This window comes from Equus caballus, chromosome 31 (genome assembly GCF_041296265.1).
Source record: "Equus caballus isolate H_3958 breed thoroughbred chromosome 31, TB-T2T, whole genome shotgun sequence".
Taxonomy (NCBI): Eukaryota; Metazoa; Chordata; class Mammalia; order Perissodactyla; family Equidae; genus Equus; species Equus caballus.
This window is the reverse complement of record NC_091714.1, coordinates 22,441,633-22,458,209: the sequence shown is the minus strand read 5'-3', so window position 1 is coordinate 22,458,209 and position 16,577 is coordinate 22,441,633. Positions and strand designations below refer to the sequence as shown.

Below are 16,577 nucleotides of genomic sequence, written 5' to 3'. Positions count from 1 at the left end.
TAGATACTGCCCTTTCAAGAGGTTCAGAATTTAACCAAATATTATTTATCCTGATAATTTCTATAAAATAAATATCTTTATGTTTCATGTGACTATAAAATTTTAGCATTATTTTTCATATTTTGAAACTGGGCTTTTTACTATGTTAAAGAGTTATTTTTTTGTATGGTGACAGATGGAAACTAAACTTTTGCTGGTGAGCACAATGCAGTCTGTACAGAAGCCAAAATATAATGATGTACACCTGAAATTTACACAGTGTCATAAACTAGTGTGACCTCAATAAAATGATTTTTTTTAAAAAGAATATTATTTTTCCTATCATTCCAGGTCCTGATGTCTCAGTTCAAGTTATATTGAAAACATTGCTTTTTTACTAATATTAGGTAATTTAACCTTACTTCTATTTTGTACAGACAGTTCTTGCTCCCCCAGATGTCCAACAGCAATATTTATCAAGTATTCAACACCTCCTTGGAGATGGTAAGATTCTTATTTGTGACCTATTAACTAATTTTAATTCATTCATTTGTATTATTGAGGAATTTAAAAAGTGAACAAGGCTTTTATGTTTGTTTTTCCTTTAATAGGCCTAACAGAATTGATCACTGTCATTAAACAAGCTGTGCAGAAGATTTTAGGAAGGTAAGGCATTTTGCTTTGGCTTTTCTGACTTCCTGATTCTGATGAATAAAAGAAAAATTAGAGTTGTTCTAGTGAAGCTGGTTACTTGACACATGGTGGTTTGTGAAATCCTTTGTAACCTGGGATATTGCACTATGGAATCTGTTTTCTTAGTGTCAACCTTTTGATAGTAAGGGAAAGTTTTGGTGTTTCATTGTCTGTTGAGTAATTTCCAAACAAACCAGAAATATTTGGGTCATGAGATAAAAGACCTGCTTTAAAACCCGTATATGAGGCTTTTGTCGCCTGTTTGTACGAGTAATATCTGTCACTACAGTGGAAATTTTGTTGTGAAATCTACAGCAAGGTTTTTGTTGGCTCTGTAATTATACCCTTAATTGATGGCTGATTTCTTAATCTACTCTAGTGATTTCACAATTAGCAGTTTCAGGTTTGACTGGACGAAATAGAATCTCAGAGAGTAACGTGTTAGGAAAAGAATGTGTATAGGATGTGTTATGTAGTTTCAATTTATCCCAATTCCCTTTTCTCTGTTTCTAGCATTTCTCTTAAGCATTCTTTGTCCCTTTTGGACTTGGAGCAAAAACTAAAAGAAATCAGAAATCTCGTTGAGCAGCATAAATCTTCTTCTTGGATTAATAAAGATGGATCCAAATCTTTATTATGCCATTATATGATGCCAGATGAAGAAACTCCATTAGCAGTTCAGGTGCTTAATTCATAACCATTTAACCAAACGAATTACTCTCTATTTTTAAATTTTTTTTTTTTAATATCTCTTGAAATTTAGATTTCTGAGTCTCTTGAAAGGTAAGCGATTTAAGGACATGTATTTGAATAATTTAAATAAAACTTCATTAATTTAGAAAGCAAACTGCAAATACGACTGATTTCTAGTTAGAAACATTTATAATTTTAGATATTTAGTCCATTGTTATTGAGTATTAGTTATATGACAGACACTATCATGTATGATTGGACTATAAAATGAAGAAGATGTGTTCATTCCACTGGGGAACCCAGGAGACCAATTCACTTCCTGTGGCTAGAGCTTGTTTGTATGAGATCAAGGAGCAGAAGATAGAGCTGAGAGTTGAGGCAAGATCATGCAGAGCTTTGTATGCCAAGGTAAAGAGTCTGAACTTCAATTTATAGACAAAGGTAATTTTAATCAGCCAGGACCATTATCACATTTGCTTTTTAAACTGAATCAATGATGGCAGGATCAAAATGGACTGAACAAAGTTGCAGTCATCCAGTGGAGAAAGAAAGAAGGCCTAATCTCACAATTATCAGCCGTGGTGTTGCTATACACCTGTCCTGGGCAGTTGTGATTTAAGTTATTCATTGGTTGAGAATAACAAAAATGCCAAAGATTGCAGATTACATATCTCATTTTAAAATAATTTTTGGGTTTTCTCATATATGAGTGGATTGCACCCATTCTTTGCAGTTGCGAGAAGAATCTCACTCGACAACTGGAGAAGCCTTAGACCAGAGAGGCCCCATGCCATATCTCAGCATAGGAGCCCCGTTAGAACAAAGATGGCCGTGTTTTTCATCGCCTGCAGGATTCCTCCTCCCCAGAGACCCCCAAAATAGACCTGTTTGAGTGCTGAGAGACCTACATTCATGAGTAGGCCCAAAGAAGTTGCAGCCAGTTCAGGGACCCCTGTGCCCTGCAGGATGGAGGCTAAAGTGAACAGGCAGAGCAGATGAGACAGAATTCGTGAAAAAAGCAGGAGAAAACTTGCAAATTAGAACCTCAAGGAGATGCAGTACCAGTATTAAAAAGCTTTCTGTAATGTTAAAACAATTTCCAAATTCTAAAATTCAACAGTGGAACTAAAAAAGAAAACGATTCAAAGCGAATGAATGATGAGGTGAAGAGAGGAATGATGGACCGGATCTTACCTGAATTGAATTAAACCTGAAACTTCAGATTGAAAGGACTCACAGAGCCCCAGACTAGACTAGATTGATTCAAAAAGACACAGACATATTCTGATACAATGTCTTACCAATAAAAGAAAAAAAGGCCCAGGCCTCTGCAACCTCGAAGAAAGAGTGTTTATTTCTTTGTTAAATGTATTCTAGAAATGTGTTCAAGAGGGACCAGATAAACAAAGATCTTAAGAAGTATAATTTTACTCTAATGTTTTAAATGTCACTTACACATGAACATTTACAGTTTTTTTTAATTTTACATTTTTTGTTTTTTTGTTTTTTGAGGAAGATTAGCCCTGAGCTAATATCCGCCACCAATCTTCCTCTTCTTTTTGCTGAGGAAGACTGGCCCTGAGCTGACATCCATGCCCATCTTCCTCTACTTTATATGTGGGACGCCTGCCACAGCATGTTGCATGGGTCTGTGCCTGGGATCCACACCAGCGAACCCCAGGGCACCGAAGCAGCGCATGTGAACTAAACCACTGCGCTACTAGGCCAGGCCCTTGAATTTTACCTTTTTTGATTGTTGATAGAAAAAAGACATAGATTTCCTGAACTCTTGTTCATATGATTAGTTTCACATAACCCTGTGCTAATATTTGAAACCCTGAAGTATGGCGTTTTAATTTCACAGGCCTATGGGCTTTCTCCTAGAGATGTCACCACTATTAAACTACTCAATGAAACCAGAGACATGTTGGAAAGGTATGTATACTGCATGTAGCAGAAAACATGTGTTTCTATTTTGAATGTACTTATGACCATTCATTAGTTTTCCTTGAACTACTTATTCAACATAATATTTTGTTAATGGGGCCGGGCCTGTGGCCGAGTGGTTAAGTTCGCACACTCTGATTCGGTGGCCCAGGCTTCGCCGGTTCAGATGCTGGGCGCGGACATGGCACCGCTCATCAAGCCATGCTGAGGCAGCGTCCCACATAGAACCAGAAGGACCCACAACTAGAAAATACAACTATGTACTGGGGGGCTTTGGGGAGAAGGAAAAAAAAAAGGATTGGCAATAGATGTTAGCTCAGGGCCAATCTTTAAAAATATATATATATGTATTTGTTAAAGTTAAATTTTGAATCTATTCCTCCACCTTGAGGTAGGATTTCCTTCCTAAACTGGTGGTTCTCTTATTAGGGTAAGGAGGGAAGCAGAGACTTTTTTCAAGATACCCATGACTTGCCCACCTACTTCCTTGGCCTAGAGATTCTGATATACTAGTTGAGGGACTGGACGATAGTTAGCATTTACATTTTGAAAGAAAAGCGCTTTCAAGGGTGATTCTGGTATACCTAGTGTATACTAGTAAATGTTTAACAACCAGCCTTATAAAAAAAAAAGCAGAAACTGACATTGTAGCTGCAGCGGTTCTGACTGCCAACTTGAAGTCACTCAGTGCTGAACTGGGGAGTTGGGAAAAGATGCTCTTTCAAGCTGGAGCTAGCCAGCTCCTGCTAATCCTCATGTATGTGCACACATGTACACATGCCAATGTGTGTACACACACACGGAAACACTCAGTTTTGAGAACTACTCCCCCTAACCCTTTCAAGATAGACTAAAATGTTCTTAAAACTTTGACTGATAAAAATTCCACGTCTTCCCTATATTGGGTGTTACTATTTTAAATCACGCAGAAGAGAGCCAGGATGTTAAAAATGGAAAAAGCACCATACTATGCGTTAGAAGGCCGGAAGACCTAGATTCAGGGATGGCTCTCCTGCTTATTAGCTGTTCAGCCTTGGTTGAACCACTTATGCTCTTTGAGGTAGTTTCATCCTTGTAAAATCTGAGTAGTAATATCAGTCTTACCCACTTTATCTTAAGTGATTAAAATATCAAAGTTTCTTTTAAATTAAAGATAATTTAAGACCATTTTCTCCAGTTGTGTTTTTTAAGGAAATTATATCCTCTGCTTATAATATTTTTCATGATCTCGAAGAAAATCAGCAAATTTTTAAGTTAACTCAGCCACTGAATCTACTGTCTGAATTCCTCAGGTTCTGGTCCCTTGACTTTCTACAGTAGTGATCTCGAGTTTTTTTCTTATTCAGGTTTCCACCAAATCGCTCCATGAAGCTCTACAAAAGGTCGTCAGTGATCTTTTGCCAAATTCAGTCAACCCATAATATTCATCTTACTTGATAACTGGTCATCTTTCACTGATAATTGACACTGTTGATCAAGTCTTTCTTGAGATTCTTTTCTCACATGGCTTCCATGACAATGTAATCTCCTAATTTTTTTTCCCAATTCTCGGGTCATTTCTTCTTAGGTTCCTCTCTGTCTTTCCTTTAAACATTAGTGTTTCTTAGATATTTTTTCTTACTTCATCCTCAGCTGCCCCAAGCAATTTTATATATTCCGATTGCTGTAACTACTGTCTGTATGCCAATAATTCCGAAATTTGTAGCCCTAACCCTCCGCTCCCGTGAATTGGTCTGGATTGAGATTTCTACATGTCAAAGATAGAACTCATCTGTTCAGCTAGGCATTCTCTGACTTTCATAGCACACTGTATTGTTCTTTATACCAAAGAGTTTTTGTGAGGTACTAACATGGTATAATGAAAAGAGCTTGAACTATGAGATCAAAAGGGCCTGGGTTCAAATTCTAGCTCCCCCATTTACTAATTATATACCTTTGAACAAATGTCTTCATCCCTCGAATACCCAGGTCCTCCCTCACCTGTATATGGTGATAAAATTGTCTGTTTCACGGGGATGTCATAGTAAAGTATAGAAAACAAACCAATAATCTCTGACTCTACGGGGATTCCTCTTCAAGAGTTTTGTCAAGAGAAGTAACACTATTATTGATATTTTTAAAAATATGTTGTACAAATTGCTGAATAATGTAAGAAAGTCTAGGGAAATGGATGAGTATTCTCATTGTGTTGTGCTAAATAATAAGCTCACTTTTGTGCTTAATTTTTAAAGATTGACTCCTTAATGTATTTGTATAGTGTTATGCTAAAAACTAGATTGTGACTAGAAACATTGGTGGCTGTCGAAGGTAACCACATAGTCACTGAAGTTATTTCCTTTTCCACTGACAATCTAAGAGGTGACTTACCCCTCTTGTTTTGTGTAGTCCAGATTTCAGCACGGTTTTGAGCACCTGTCTGAACCGTGGTTTCAGTAGGCTGCTGGACAACATGGCTGAGTTCTTTCGGCCTACTGACCAGGACCTGCAGCAGGGCAGCTCCATGGACAGGTGAGAGGACGCGAAGATGCTGCCAGTTTAGGGAAGGCTCTCACAAATAGTGCTTTGCATGTGTTTATGTTTCTCCAGGAAACCAAAAAATCTTAACAGATAAATTTGAATGCCCATTTTTCAGCAAATTAAACTGTTAAGCCAATGATTTTTTCATTAGTAAAATCTTCTGGATTCAATATTAAAACTTTGATTTCTTCCAGAAATTTTGCCACTATATAGAAATACTTAAGTTATGAAGCTACCTTTGTATAGTCCAAGTTCCAATTATTGGGCTTTTTTTAAAACTTTTTAAAATACAAACCTGAAAATGTGTTTAAGTTTTAATATGTTCTCTAATATCATTCCAGTACTTCAGCCGTGACTGGCCTGTGGTCCCCAGTTGAATACTGTGGTCATTATGGTAACCAGGCATCCTTGTTGTAGATTTCCATTTGATGAATTATCTCCTAGTTCCACAACCACATGAATGTATCCATTTCCAGCCTTATGGTAGGATTGGGAACATTTAGTCAGTGTAGTTGTTAGTAATGTTAATCATAACTATGACAAAATCATGAATTTGTGCTGCCAAAAGGTATCTTACACTTTTATTATATCCTTGTCATCTCAACATGAGCTCCTGGGGTCTCCTATTAGAATGTGCACTCTTTAAGAACTTCTTTTTTGCAGTTTTTTATATATTAAACTCAGAAAATAGTAGGTACTAAATCAATGTTAACTGACAATAAACTCATCCATTAAAATAAGGGGAAACAGATGTATGGTGACGAATAAAAACTAGACTGTTGATGGTGAACACGATGCAGTCGATACAGAAACTGATGTATAATAATGTACACCTGAAATTTGCACAATATTATAAGCCAATATGACCTTAATAAAATTTTTAAAAACATTAAAAAGAAAAATAAGGGGAAACTAACTGATAGGCACTATCTGTGTGCAATATCCAATTTAATTCTTAAATACAGGGGGCAAGAGATTATTTGATCAATTCTCTGGCACCCTTCTTTATGGTACAAAAAAGAATAATTTCCAGTTAACATCGAGGGTTTGGAATGCTTAGAGCCATAAAATTTATTTTCTGAAGCAATTTAAATATCATCCTAAAATCTTTGTAAGCAATTTGTTTAAATTATACAAAAATAAATTTTAGTCCCCATATACTCCCTAAATCAAGGTGCTCCAGTTAATAAAATTTCACTATCATCTCTACTTAGTGAGGTATTAGTATTTCCTGAGTGGTGATAAACAGTTGTAGTAGTTGTTTTAACATAGAACAAATACTTGATCTTATACACTGAAGAATTCTAAGAATTGCTTTACAACCACATCAGCCATGGATTGTCTTCCTTTTCTGAACTCCAGTAGTACTCATTATCTGTACTTTCATATACAACCTACATGTTTCACCTTCAACTGGAGTCTTATTCCTCAGTTATCTTTTAAACCTTCTCCCAGAGTCAGAGACTAGCTTATGCCGTTTCATATTTCATTACACACACTAGGTACTCAGTAGATATTTCCTATCTAAGTTGTTCCTTTTCATGTCAATGACCACTTCATGATCCATGGTTCAATACTAGAAACATTCCCATTATGCCTCTTGTCATTCCTATTGTTTAACATGTCAACATGTCATGGAAATTCTAGCCATCGCAGTAAGTCAAGAAAAAAGATTTTTAACTATTGACAAAGGGACGAAATATCATTAATTATGTGTACTACAATTAATAATCCAGAACCGTCAAGAGAATCAACTGAAAAGTGATGCAAACTAATAAAAGCTAAAATTATGTATATAGGTGTGTATTATATATGTATATATTCATGTATATATTGTATATATAACATGCATATAATGTATGTATAATAAATATTTAAAAATCAAAGGTTTCCTATCACTAGTAATAGCCTAATAGGAAATATAATGGATAAAGGATAGGACTTAAAACTATACGGACTTGAAGTATGACTATAGATGTAAGAATCCTAAATAAAATATAAGCAAATGAAATCCAGAAATATATAGCAACAATAATAGCAACCAGTACTTCCTGTTTCCATGTGCAAATGTGATGATAGATATCTTTCAGAACGTTATCTCATTGAATTCTTAAAATAACTCTAGGAAGTAAGTACTAGGATCTTACTCTTTTTACCGACGAGGAAACTAAGACAGAGAAACATTAAATAACCTGACGTCAAACAGCTAGCACGTAGTAAAGCCAGATGTTCAATCACTTCTATCTCACCTCAGAGCCTGGAATTTTTAATTATTCTCTAACACTGTGACTAAGTAGGGTTTATTTTAAGAATGCAAGGAAGATTAAACCATTAAAACTATTACAGTAGTCCATAACATTAATAAGTTAATAGCACAAAAAAGAAATATCATCTTCAGTGTTGCTAAAAAGGAATTCAATAAAACTTAACATTTATTATTGATAAAAACCTATTCTACAAATAAAAAATGCTTTTTTATATAATAAAGAATATTTGAAATCAAAAGCAAATATCGTACTTAATGGAAAAACACTGAAATTATTTCCATTAAATTCGAAACAATATAAAGATGGTCACTACTGACATTTATTCAGCATCATTGTATTATTCTAACCAATGCAATAAGGCCAGTTGAAACGACCAGTTTTGAGAAACAAGTTCAAGAACGCCATTAATTTTTATATATTTTATTTTGCAAATAGACAACTTACTGAACATGTAAGGAGGAATAAAGGGCTGAGAATATTCAAGAAATTATTGAAAAAGTAGAGCAATGAATGTACTTTCTGTGTAGAACGTATAAGGTGCAGTTATTAGAATAATATGTTACTCATAAAAGATAAGTCAATGGAATAGGATATAAAATCCAGAAACAGGCTCTAAAATATACAGGATATTAGGATATGATGAACCTGAGGAAGAGATATATTATTTAGTAAATGATAAATAATTAGGTTTTTTTACAATGACTAATTGTAAAATGATGATAATAAAGTTAGAGCCCTTCTGTACCATACATAGAGCAAAAAAAGAGAAAAATCCCAGGAGGTTTAAACAAGAACATAAATGAACTGCTAGAAAACACGTGAGTATTTGTCTGATCTCAAGATGGAGAAAGTCTTTCTAAGAATGAAAGTAAAGAACTTTAAATAAAGAAAATGATAGGTTTGACTTTAAAATTTAAAACTTATAGATCAAACAAGTTTTATTAAACTTATAATCAATATGAAATGCAAATTATGTTGGGGAAATGTTTGCAAACTATATATGTTAGGCCAAGAGTTTAATAGCATTATATACACATTGGTTAAGGAAAGAAACACTCGAAGAAAGATATGATCATAGACACAGATAATTCACGAAAGAGCAGATAGAAATGGCCAATTTGTCCGCTCATCTGACATCTGTTTATGGGACAGCTGCTGTTATGAGGCACTGTCCTAGGTCTCTGTCCTCATGGCTCTTACGATCTAGTAGGAGAAATAGATAGTAAACATGATGGTATCAACTCTAAGTGTCATGAAGGAAAAGAACATCGAACATGTAATACAAGTATTTGAACAAACATGGAAAGTCAAGCAAGGTTCCCTAAGGAAATCATTTGAACTGGGAACTAAAAGATAAGCAGCTATGAAATGCGGCCTTGGACTGGAGTGAGGGAGTTGACATTCAGGGCAGAAGCCTCAGGGCAAAGACTGAAGCCAGGAGGACCCAGGTGGATGGAACTGGGAAAAGAATGGTGGGAGATGAAGTGGGAGAACTCAGCATGTACAGATTCTGGTTGTCAGCTCGCAGGTGTGGGGAGCCACTACAGAGGTGGCAGCAGAGTGACTTGGGATTTACATGGTAGGACCACTTTGCCATTGTGGAGAACGAACTGGGAAGGTGGAAGTTGGGGTGGGACATGACAGTGGATGAATGAAGACTTTTATTAGTCGATTCAGCAGGTGTGTATTGAGCACGCACTGTGCACCAGGCCTTTTAGTAAGTGCTAGGATAATACCGTGAGTAAGGTAGACATGGTACCCAACCTCACAGACCTTGTATGATGGTGGTGTCTTCAGTTTCTGTTGAAGACAAATTCACTCATATATAAAGAGAGCATCCAACAAGTAAACAAACTTCATGACAGATTTTGAAAAATGCTACAAAGGTACTATGAAGGAGAAGAATGCCTGATTTCTTCAGGAATACATAAATCTCCCCACTTCCTTTTTCCTTTTTAAGCACTCTCTCGAATCTCAGCATAGCATACTGGTTAGACACCATAGCTTCAGCATATACGTGATATTTAAAAGGAAACTTCCGGTATAGCTCCAGCTTTAAATGTATGAAGTATGATATTTAAAGTAATAAACCTAAGTCTACAACCCACACACAGAAATTAGTTTCATCATTTAACAGTCGTTATATCATACATAATCACACAATACATTGATTCATTTATTCATCCAGCATGTTTACTGAGCACGTAGAAGTTAGGTTATTGTTGGAGTCCAGACGAGATAAGGCTTAGCTGGGGCTAGGTTTGGCAGTGGGGAAAAGTAGACACATTTAAGAAATAGTCAGGATTGTGGAGAGAGCGGCTATAGGCAGGGAAAGGAAGTGCCAAGGATATAATGCCCAGGTTTCCTGCTTACACAACCAGATAGATAATAGTACAGTCCACTGGAAGAGAGGAAGTAACATTCAACATTGCCAGCAATTAAGAGAAATACAGACTAAAACTGGGAGATACTATTTTAGCTATCAAACATTAAAGGAAAAGATAATGCTTGATGTAGAAAGAAGGCATGATAGAGCAAGTATTCTCACACTGCTGGAGAAGCAGAGGGCATTTGGCAATATACATTTTAAACCTAAAAAAATTCATACCCTTTGGTCCAGTAATTCCATGGTAATACAAAGAGTTATTTATATTAAGGAAAATTAGGCAAAAACTCAAATGCCCAACTCTGGGGAGCTGATGATGTAAATTATCACACCTGGAGAATGGATTACTACATAATCATTAAAAAAGAGACAAAAACTTTGGAAGAACTTTTAATAAGATGGAAAAATGCTTATAATATATGAATAAAAATGCAGAACAGTATTGCTTGGGAGGTTACAGTTGTATGTTAAAAAACACAAAAGCATAGATATGTATAAAAATTACTGGAAGAAATTAACAATGATGTCAATTATAGTTATTTCTAGGTGGTAAAACTGTGTGATTTGTATTTTTTTATTAATACATTTCCGTGTTTTTCAATGACCATTTATTACCATTATAATTAAAATGTTAAATTCCTGTAAGATAATTTCAGAAAATAATTATCACTGTCATGATTTTTTAGTCTTTCCAGTGTCAGCCTGCCTTTAGCTAAGATAATTCCCATAGTAAATGGACAGATCCATTCAGTTTGCAGTGAAACACCTAGTCATTTTGTTCAGGTAAGAAGAAAGTTTGGGAATATTTTTAAAAACAGATTGTATTTTTGGTTGTTGTCCTGTTTGTCTAACATAAAATTACGTTTCTCTTCTGTGATACTTGCTCAAAAAACCAAAAAGTTGAAACCACATGTAGAGTGTGACCCCAGGAGAGTCACACTGTGTTGTGGCAAGTTTCTGAGGTCGGGAATACCCTTCTCCAGGTTACGGTCCAGCACCTGGTAGACTGCGTCTTAGTCCCGGTCCGTTCTAGTGGTCAGTTGAATTTACAGTGTTCATGTTTTGCATTAAGCTGTGCTAGTAAGAAGAGTGAGCCTTGATCTGGATCAGAGATCACGTTTCTCAAGTTTTGAGGAAGACTAAAAAATTTTTGTGGAGAAATAAAGCATTTTAATGATAAATATAACTACTAATAGTGCACTGATAATCTGCTCACTAAAAGCTGCATAGACAGTAGATTATCTAAATATTTCACTAGACTTCCTGTAACTCCATCTTTTTTCTTAGGAAAGCATTTCAGTGTGTTTAGTAAGACTTATGTCATTAAAAGGATAACTTTGAATTCACATAGTTTTTTTTTTTTTGAGTCGTTTGCAAACTCGGGAACTGTATTATAACTGAAAACTTACTTGCAGTAATTCCACACTGCTGCAATAACGTGCAGTGAGAAGGGACCGTAAGGCCTCAACACGAGATGGCATGGCCTTAGTGCCGTTTGTCTCAGACCAGTTAGAACATCTCTGTGGATTTTCTACTCGGGAACGTCAGGAGCTCTGAGACTACAGTTGTATTTCTTCCTTTCTCTGTTTAGTGCCGTTAGCTAGTGCTTCGCATGCTTATTCCCCCACTGTTCTCTTCAGTCTGCTCTGTCATCTTTCTCACCCGTGGGAGTTAGGCATTCATGTTGCAGAAGGAAGAGTGAATAAGGCTGCTCTCATCTCACTTCATTTTAAGGTTAATTTAAGCTCAAATTTTTTTAATTAAAAATCTTAGTTTTAAATTTTTAATTAAATTTTAATTTAATTTCCACACATGTATCAGTGTGAGAAAAGGTTGTAACTTCTGGCGTTTAATCTGTAACTTTACCTTTCTCCAATTTCATGAGAGTCTCTGGCTTTGTTATGGGCTGTTCATCTTACAAGTGGGCAAGGCAATGGAGCATGGTAACGCTAGCATTAGTGTGTAAGCATTCATGTGCCACATTAATTAAAGTTGGTATAATTGATAAGGAAAACAAAAGGTTTCAATCTAGTAAAAACACCATTGATACTGATGTTTAGTAAAGTGTTTAGTGTGGCTGGATGTAGGTTAAATTGATAGGCTAGACCATTAATTGACAAGACCTCCACCAATTTTTTTAACTATAATTTCTATAAATTAAAATACCAAGTGGTCTCCCGAGAATGTAAGCATGAATTTGTTGAGATCAAGATTTGCATAAAGGTCACATGGGATTTCTGATATTTAAGAAAAAAAGAACACAAGGTACAGGTCCACTTCCTGTTTTTCTGACGCTCTCAGGAGCACTTAACTGCTTCTGTGTCGCAGATCCTTTCCCAGTCTGGTGAAGCCTACGTGCCCCTTCTCAGAAGAATGTCTCTAGATGCATATTGTAAAATACGTAGGTTTTAAAGAAAACCAATTAGACACAGTTTTCAAAATAATTTTTTAAATTAAATTTATGATGTAGCAATATTGCTTCTTTGTCATGAATTAAATAAGAGATGATGGCAGTTCATATAACTCCCACAACTATCATATGATACGAAAGTGTCTGATTTCTGGTGAAGACAAATTCACAGGTTCTGCTAATACTATCACAGTTTGTCACCTACATTCATAATTGACACAAATGCTAAATTTTAGTTAAAGATTAATGAAAATAAAGGTTAAGTTTTTCCTTGTCTTTAGTTTCACATCTCCCTTAGGAACCCTTGTCCTCAAGTGTGTGTGTGGTTGATGTGTGTGTGTGTGTAACATATGACATACCACATATAGTCTATGTTAGACCTTCTAGAAAGTAATGTACCTCAGCCACGTCATGTCAGCTTCCCACTACTACCTTTAGACTTTATCCTTGTACTGTAACCATTTATTCAACAGATACTTATCTAGGACATGACACACAACGATCCATTTGAAGACTATTTTGGTCTTCTTCTCAAAGTCATACTTGAATACTAACCATACCCACCATCCCTTATATAAGAACCTAAACATTAAATAGCTCCTAGAATTTATTATAATTTTATAAGAAATACAAGAAATTTTGTGATAATTTTATATAAAATATTATTACAAAAAACACTTTTATTAAATGGTTTTCCTTTTGGCCTTAATGCCACAAAACTTAGAGCTAAATTCGTTCCTTGATTGTAGAAATGAATTCAAAGTATCTGTACTTTTTACAAACTGTAATGTTTTATTGTCGTCTTTGCTAGGACCTGTTGATGATGGAGCAAGTCAAGGACTTTGCTGCTAATGTGTACGAAGCTTTCAGTACTCCTCAACAGCTGGAGAAATGATTGTTTCCCTCAAGAAACAGTACAGTGGAATTCATTTTAAAAGACACTGAATAAATCAGCTATATGTAGGCTAATGATTTGTTATTGAAATGCCTAATAGGAATATATTCTTAATCAAAGTCTTCATTTCATAATAAAATAGATTTATTTGGCATCTTAATATATTTTTTTAGGTCATCAACAGACTCCTTTTTGCAGGCGTATCTGAGTACACACGGTGCAAATATGAGAATTGTTAATATTTTGTTAGACCGTGGATATTGGTTCCAAAGTGACTAAAAACCAATGTAGATACTTTTTTTATATAATATGAAATGCAGTATACTTTGACATTGATACTGAGGTAAAATGGGAAATAGATGTGAAGTTTGAAAAATATGCTATTTAAATAAATCATAAAGTTCACTGGGCCACAGTTTCAGGAGTGAATCAGACTTTCCTCCAGTTACTCTTCAAAAGAATAAACTATTTCTCTTAAATATATCTGATGGGGGACTTTTCTTTTAATGGAAATCAGTGATTTTTTTTTTTTTTTTTTTTGAGGAAGATTAGCCCTGAGCTAACGTCTGCTGCCAATCCTCCTCTTTTTGCTGAGGAAGACTGGCCCTGGGCTAACATCCGTGCCTATCTTCCTCTACTTTATATGTGGGACGCCTGCCACAGCATGGCTTGACAAGTGGTGCGTAGATCCACACCCAGGATCCAAACCAGTGAACCCTGGGCCGCCAAAGTGGAATGTGCAAACTTAACCGCTGTGCCACTGGGCTGGTCCCAGAAATCAATGATTTTAACAACCATGATCAGCTATTTTTTTTCTTTACTATTGTTAACAATCCTTAGACAATTACGTATTGATTTAGATAGAGGCTGAAATTGTGTTGATGCGGTTTACTCACGGCTGTTATTAACTACATAGTTTCAATAATTTGTATGTAAATAATTTTAATAACTTACTTTGTATTGATTTTGAGCACAGTGAATATCTTATTGCAATAAAATATTTTAGTAAAATATAGTTTTGTTGAGTTAATATTTTATAGCCATTAAGTTATTTGTCCCATAGCGTTTTTTGCTCTTATTTTGGGGAGAATACACTAGTTTTCAAGTTTCATTTTAACTGGTAATCGATAACATTCTTTTAGCTTGTTTGTTTATAAAACAATAAATAGCATTTTATTCTGAAAAAAAATCATTCATTGTCTCTAGTAAATCTATAGTTCTGTATTTATAAAGGTGATTAGGGCAGAAATAAATGAATCATTATGTGTCATCAGTATATTAGATACATTTTCAGTAATATGAGAAATATTTTCAGTAACGTCATTTTTGTGTTCCTTCAACCTAACATATAACTAAACGGTAGAAGGCAAACAATGAATTGTGAAGTCTCTTCTAAGGCCATGCCAGGCCCAAAGCCAACTGCTAGGGGGTCTATGTCTAGAAGGTTAAAAAATTTTTTAAAACACCAGATGTAAAGATGGAGAGGAAGGCAAATGCTTCTTTTCAAAATTTGACAATATAGTAATGTTATTTCTAAGAGTGATGGAAAAAGTGCATTTTCGAAAATTAGTGAATGTGTGTGTAATAGGCCGTCCATCTCTTCCAGCAACATTAACCAGGATTTCATCCAAGGAAAACTGGAGACTGAACAGGTGTGATCTTGTAAGGGTAGAAGGCTGATCAGTTGAGAATCGTCACGTGGAATCATCTGCATCTGTAGGGTTGTGGCAGTTGGACAGATGACAAGGTAAAAACCACATGTATTTGAAGCTAATTGGCCTTAGACGTTACAAATTTGTCTCCTAATAGTGTATAGGAGCCTTCCTGTCTGGCACCCTTAGTTGTTTGGTTAATCCAAAAAGTCATGTAAAGCAGGGTATCTTGAAAAAAATAACACATGTATTCTTAGATATTTCAACTTGAAATATAAATATTCTTTGTTTGCCAGTTATTTCATGTAGGACTCAGGCCTTTTCTGCCTTTCCGGTATAGGTGGGCTGACAGGCAACTCTAATGGCCTTTCTTGTTCCAGTCACATGCATTACGTTACATAGTTGTGAATCTTGTAGATTGTTACTGTATTTTCTCTCAGTCTCTTAGAACTGTTTTGGCCAGAGTTAACTAATCAATACCTTTAAAAAAAAAAAAAAAAGGCAACACACTTTTATCTACTTTTATCTAGTCTTTCCAAAGTATTCAACTTGGTCTCACAGAAACTGCTTTTCACACTCATGTCATCAGCTTATGTAATCACGATAAGTCTGACTGGCATCATCAGTTTGGTAACTGCGTTTGTTTCCTAGAGCTGCCGTAACAAATGACCACTGACTGGCTGGCTTAAAACAGAAATTGATTGTCTCAGCTTTCTGGTGCGCGCAAGTCTAAAATGAAGGTCTCTTTGGGGCCGGGCTCCCTCTGAAGGCTCTAGCGAAGAACCCTTCCAATCCTCCTTGACTCTTCCAGCTTCTGGTGGCCCCGTGTTCCTCGGCTTGTAGCAGCGTAACTCCAATCTCTGCCCCGTCCTCACATGGTCATCTTTTCTGTCTGTGTTCTCTATGTCTCTTATAAGGATACCCTCATTTAGGATCCACCCACATCCGGTGCATACTTATCTCAATTCTTAGTTACATCTGCAAAGACACTTTCCAAGTAAGATCACATTCTGAGCTTCCTAGTGGACATGAATTGTTGGAGAATACTCTTCAACCCCCCACAGTAACAAACCCAACGAACCCTTGGTAAACATCCGTTGTAACAAGTGGAAATCGAAGCAAAGGGTGTGCCAAACAG

The 16,577-nt window shown here is 35.7% G+C and overlaps 1 protein-coding gene across 3 annotated transcripts in view; it reads left to right on the top strand.

The window, feature by feature from the left end:
• The window catches only part of PEX3 (peroxisomal biogenesis factor 3), a 33,879-nt gene extending 19,077 nt beyond the window's left edge, over nt 1-14,802 (top strand). For 2 of the 3 annotated variants that reach the window (XM_023632863.2, XM_070256255.1), the window contains exons 6-12: nt 417-483; nt 591-645; nt 1,186-1,354; nt 3,230-3,300; nt 5,698-5,820; nt 11,169-11,265; nt 13,704-14,802. In XM_023632863.2, coding sequence (XP_023488631.1) covers nt 417-483; nt 591-645; nt 1,186-1,354; nt 3,230-3,300; nt 5,698-5,820; nt 11,169-11,265; nt 13,704-13,787 — 666 coding nt within the window. In that variant the 3' untranslated portion in view covers nt 13,788-14,802. The remainder of the gene's footprint in view (nt 1-416; nt 484-590; nt 646-1,185; nt 1,355-3,229; nt 3,301-5,697; nt 5,821-11,168; nt 11,266-13,703) is intronic. The other variant, XM_023632866.2, reaches the window with a different exon arrangement.
• Nucleotides 14,803-16,577: the final 1,775 nt, after the last annotated feature.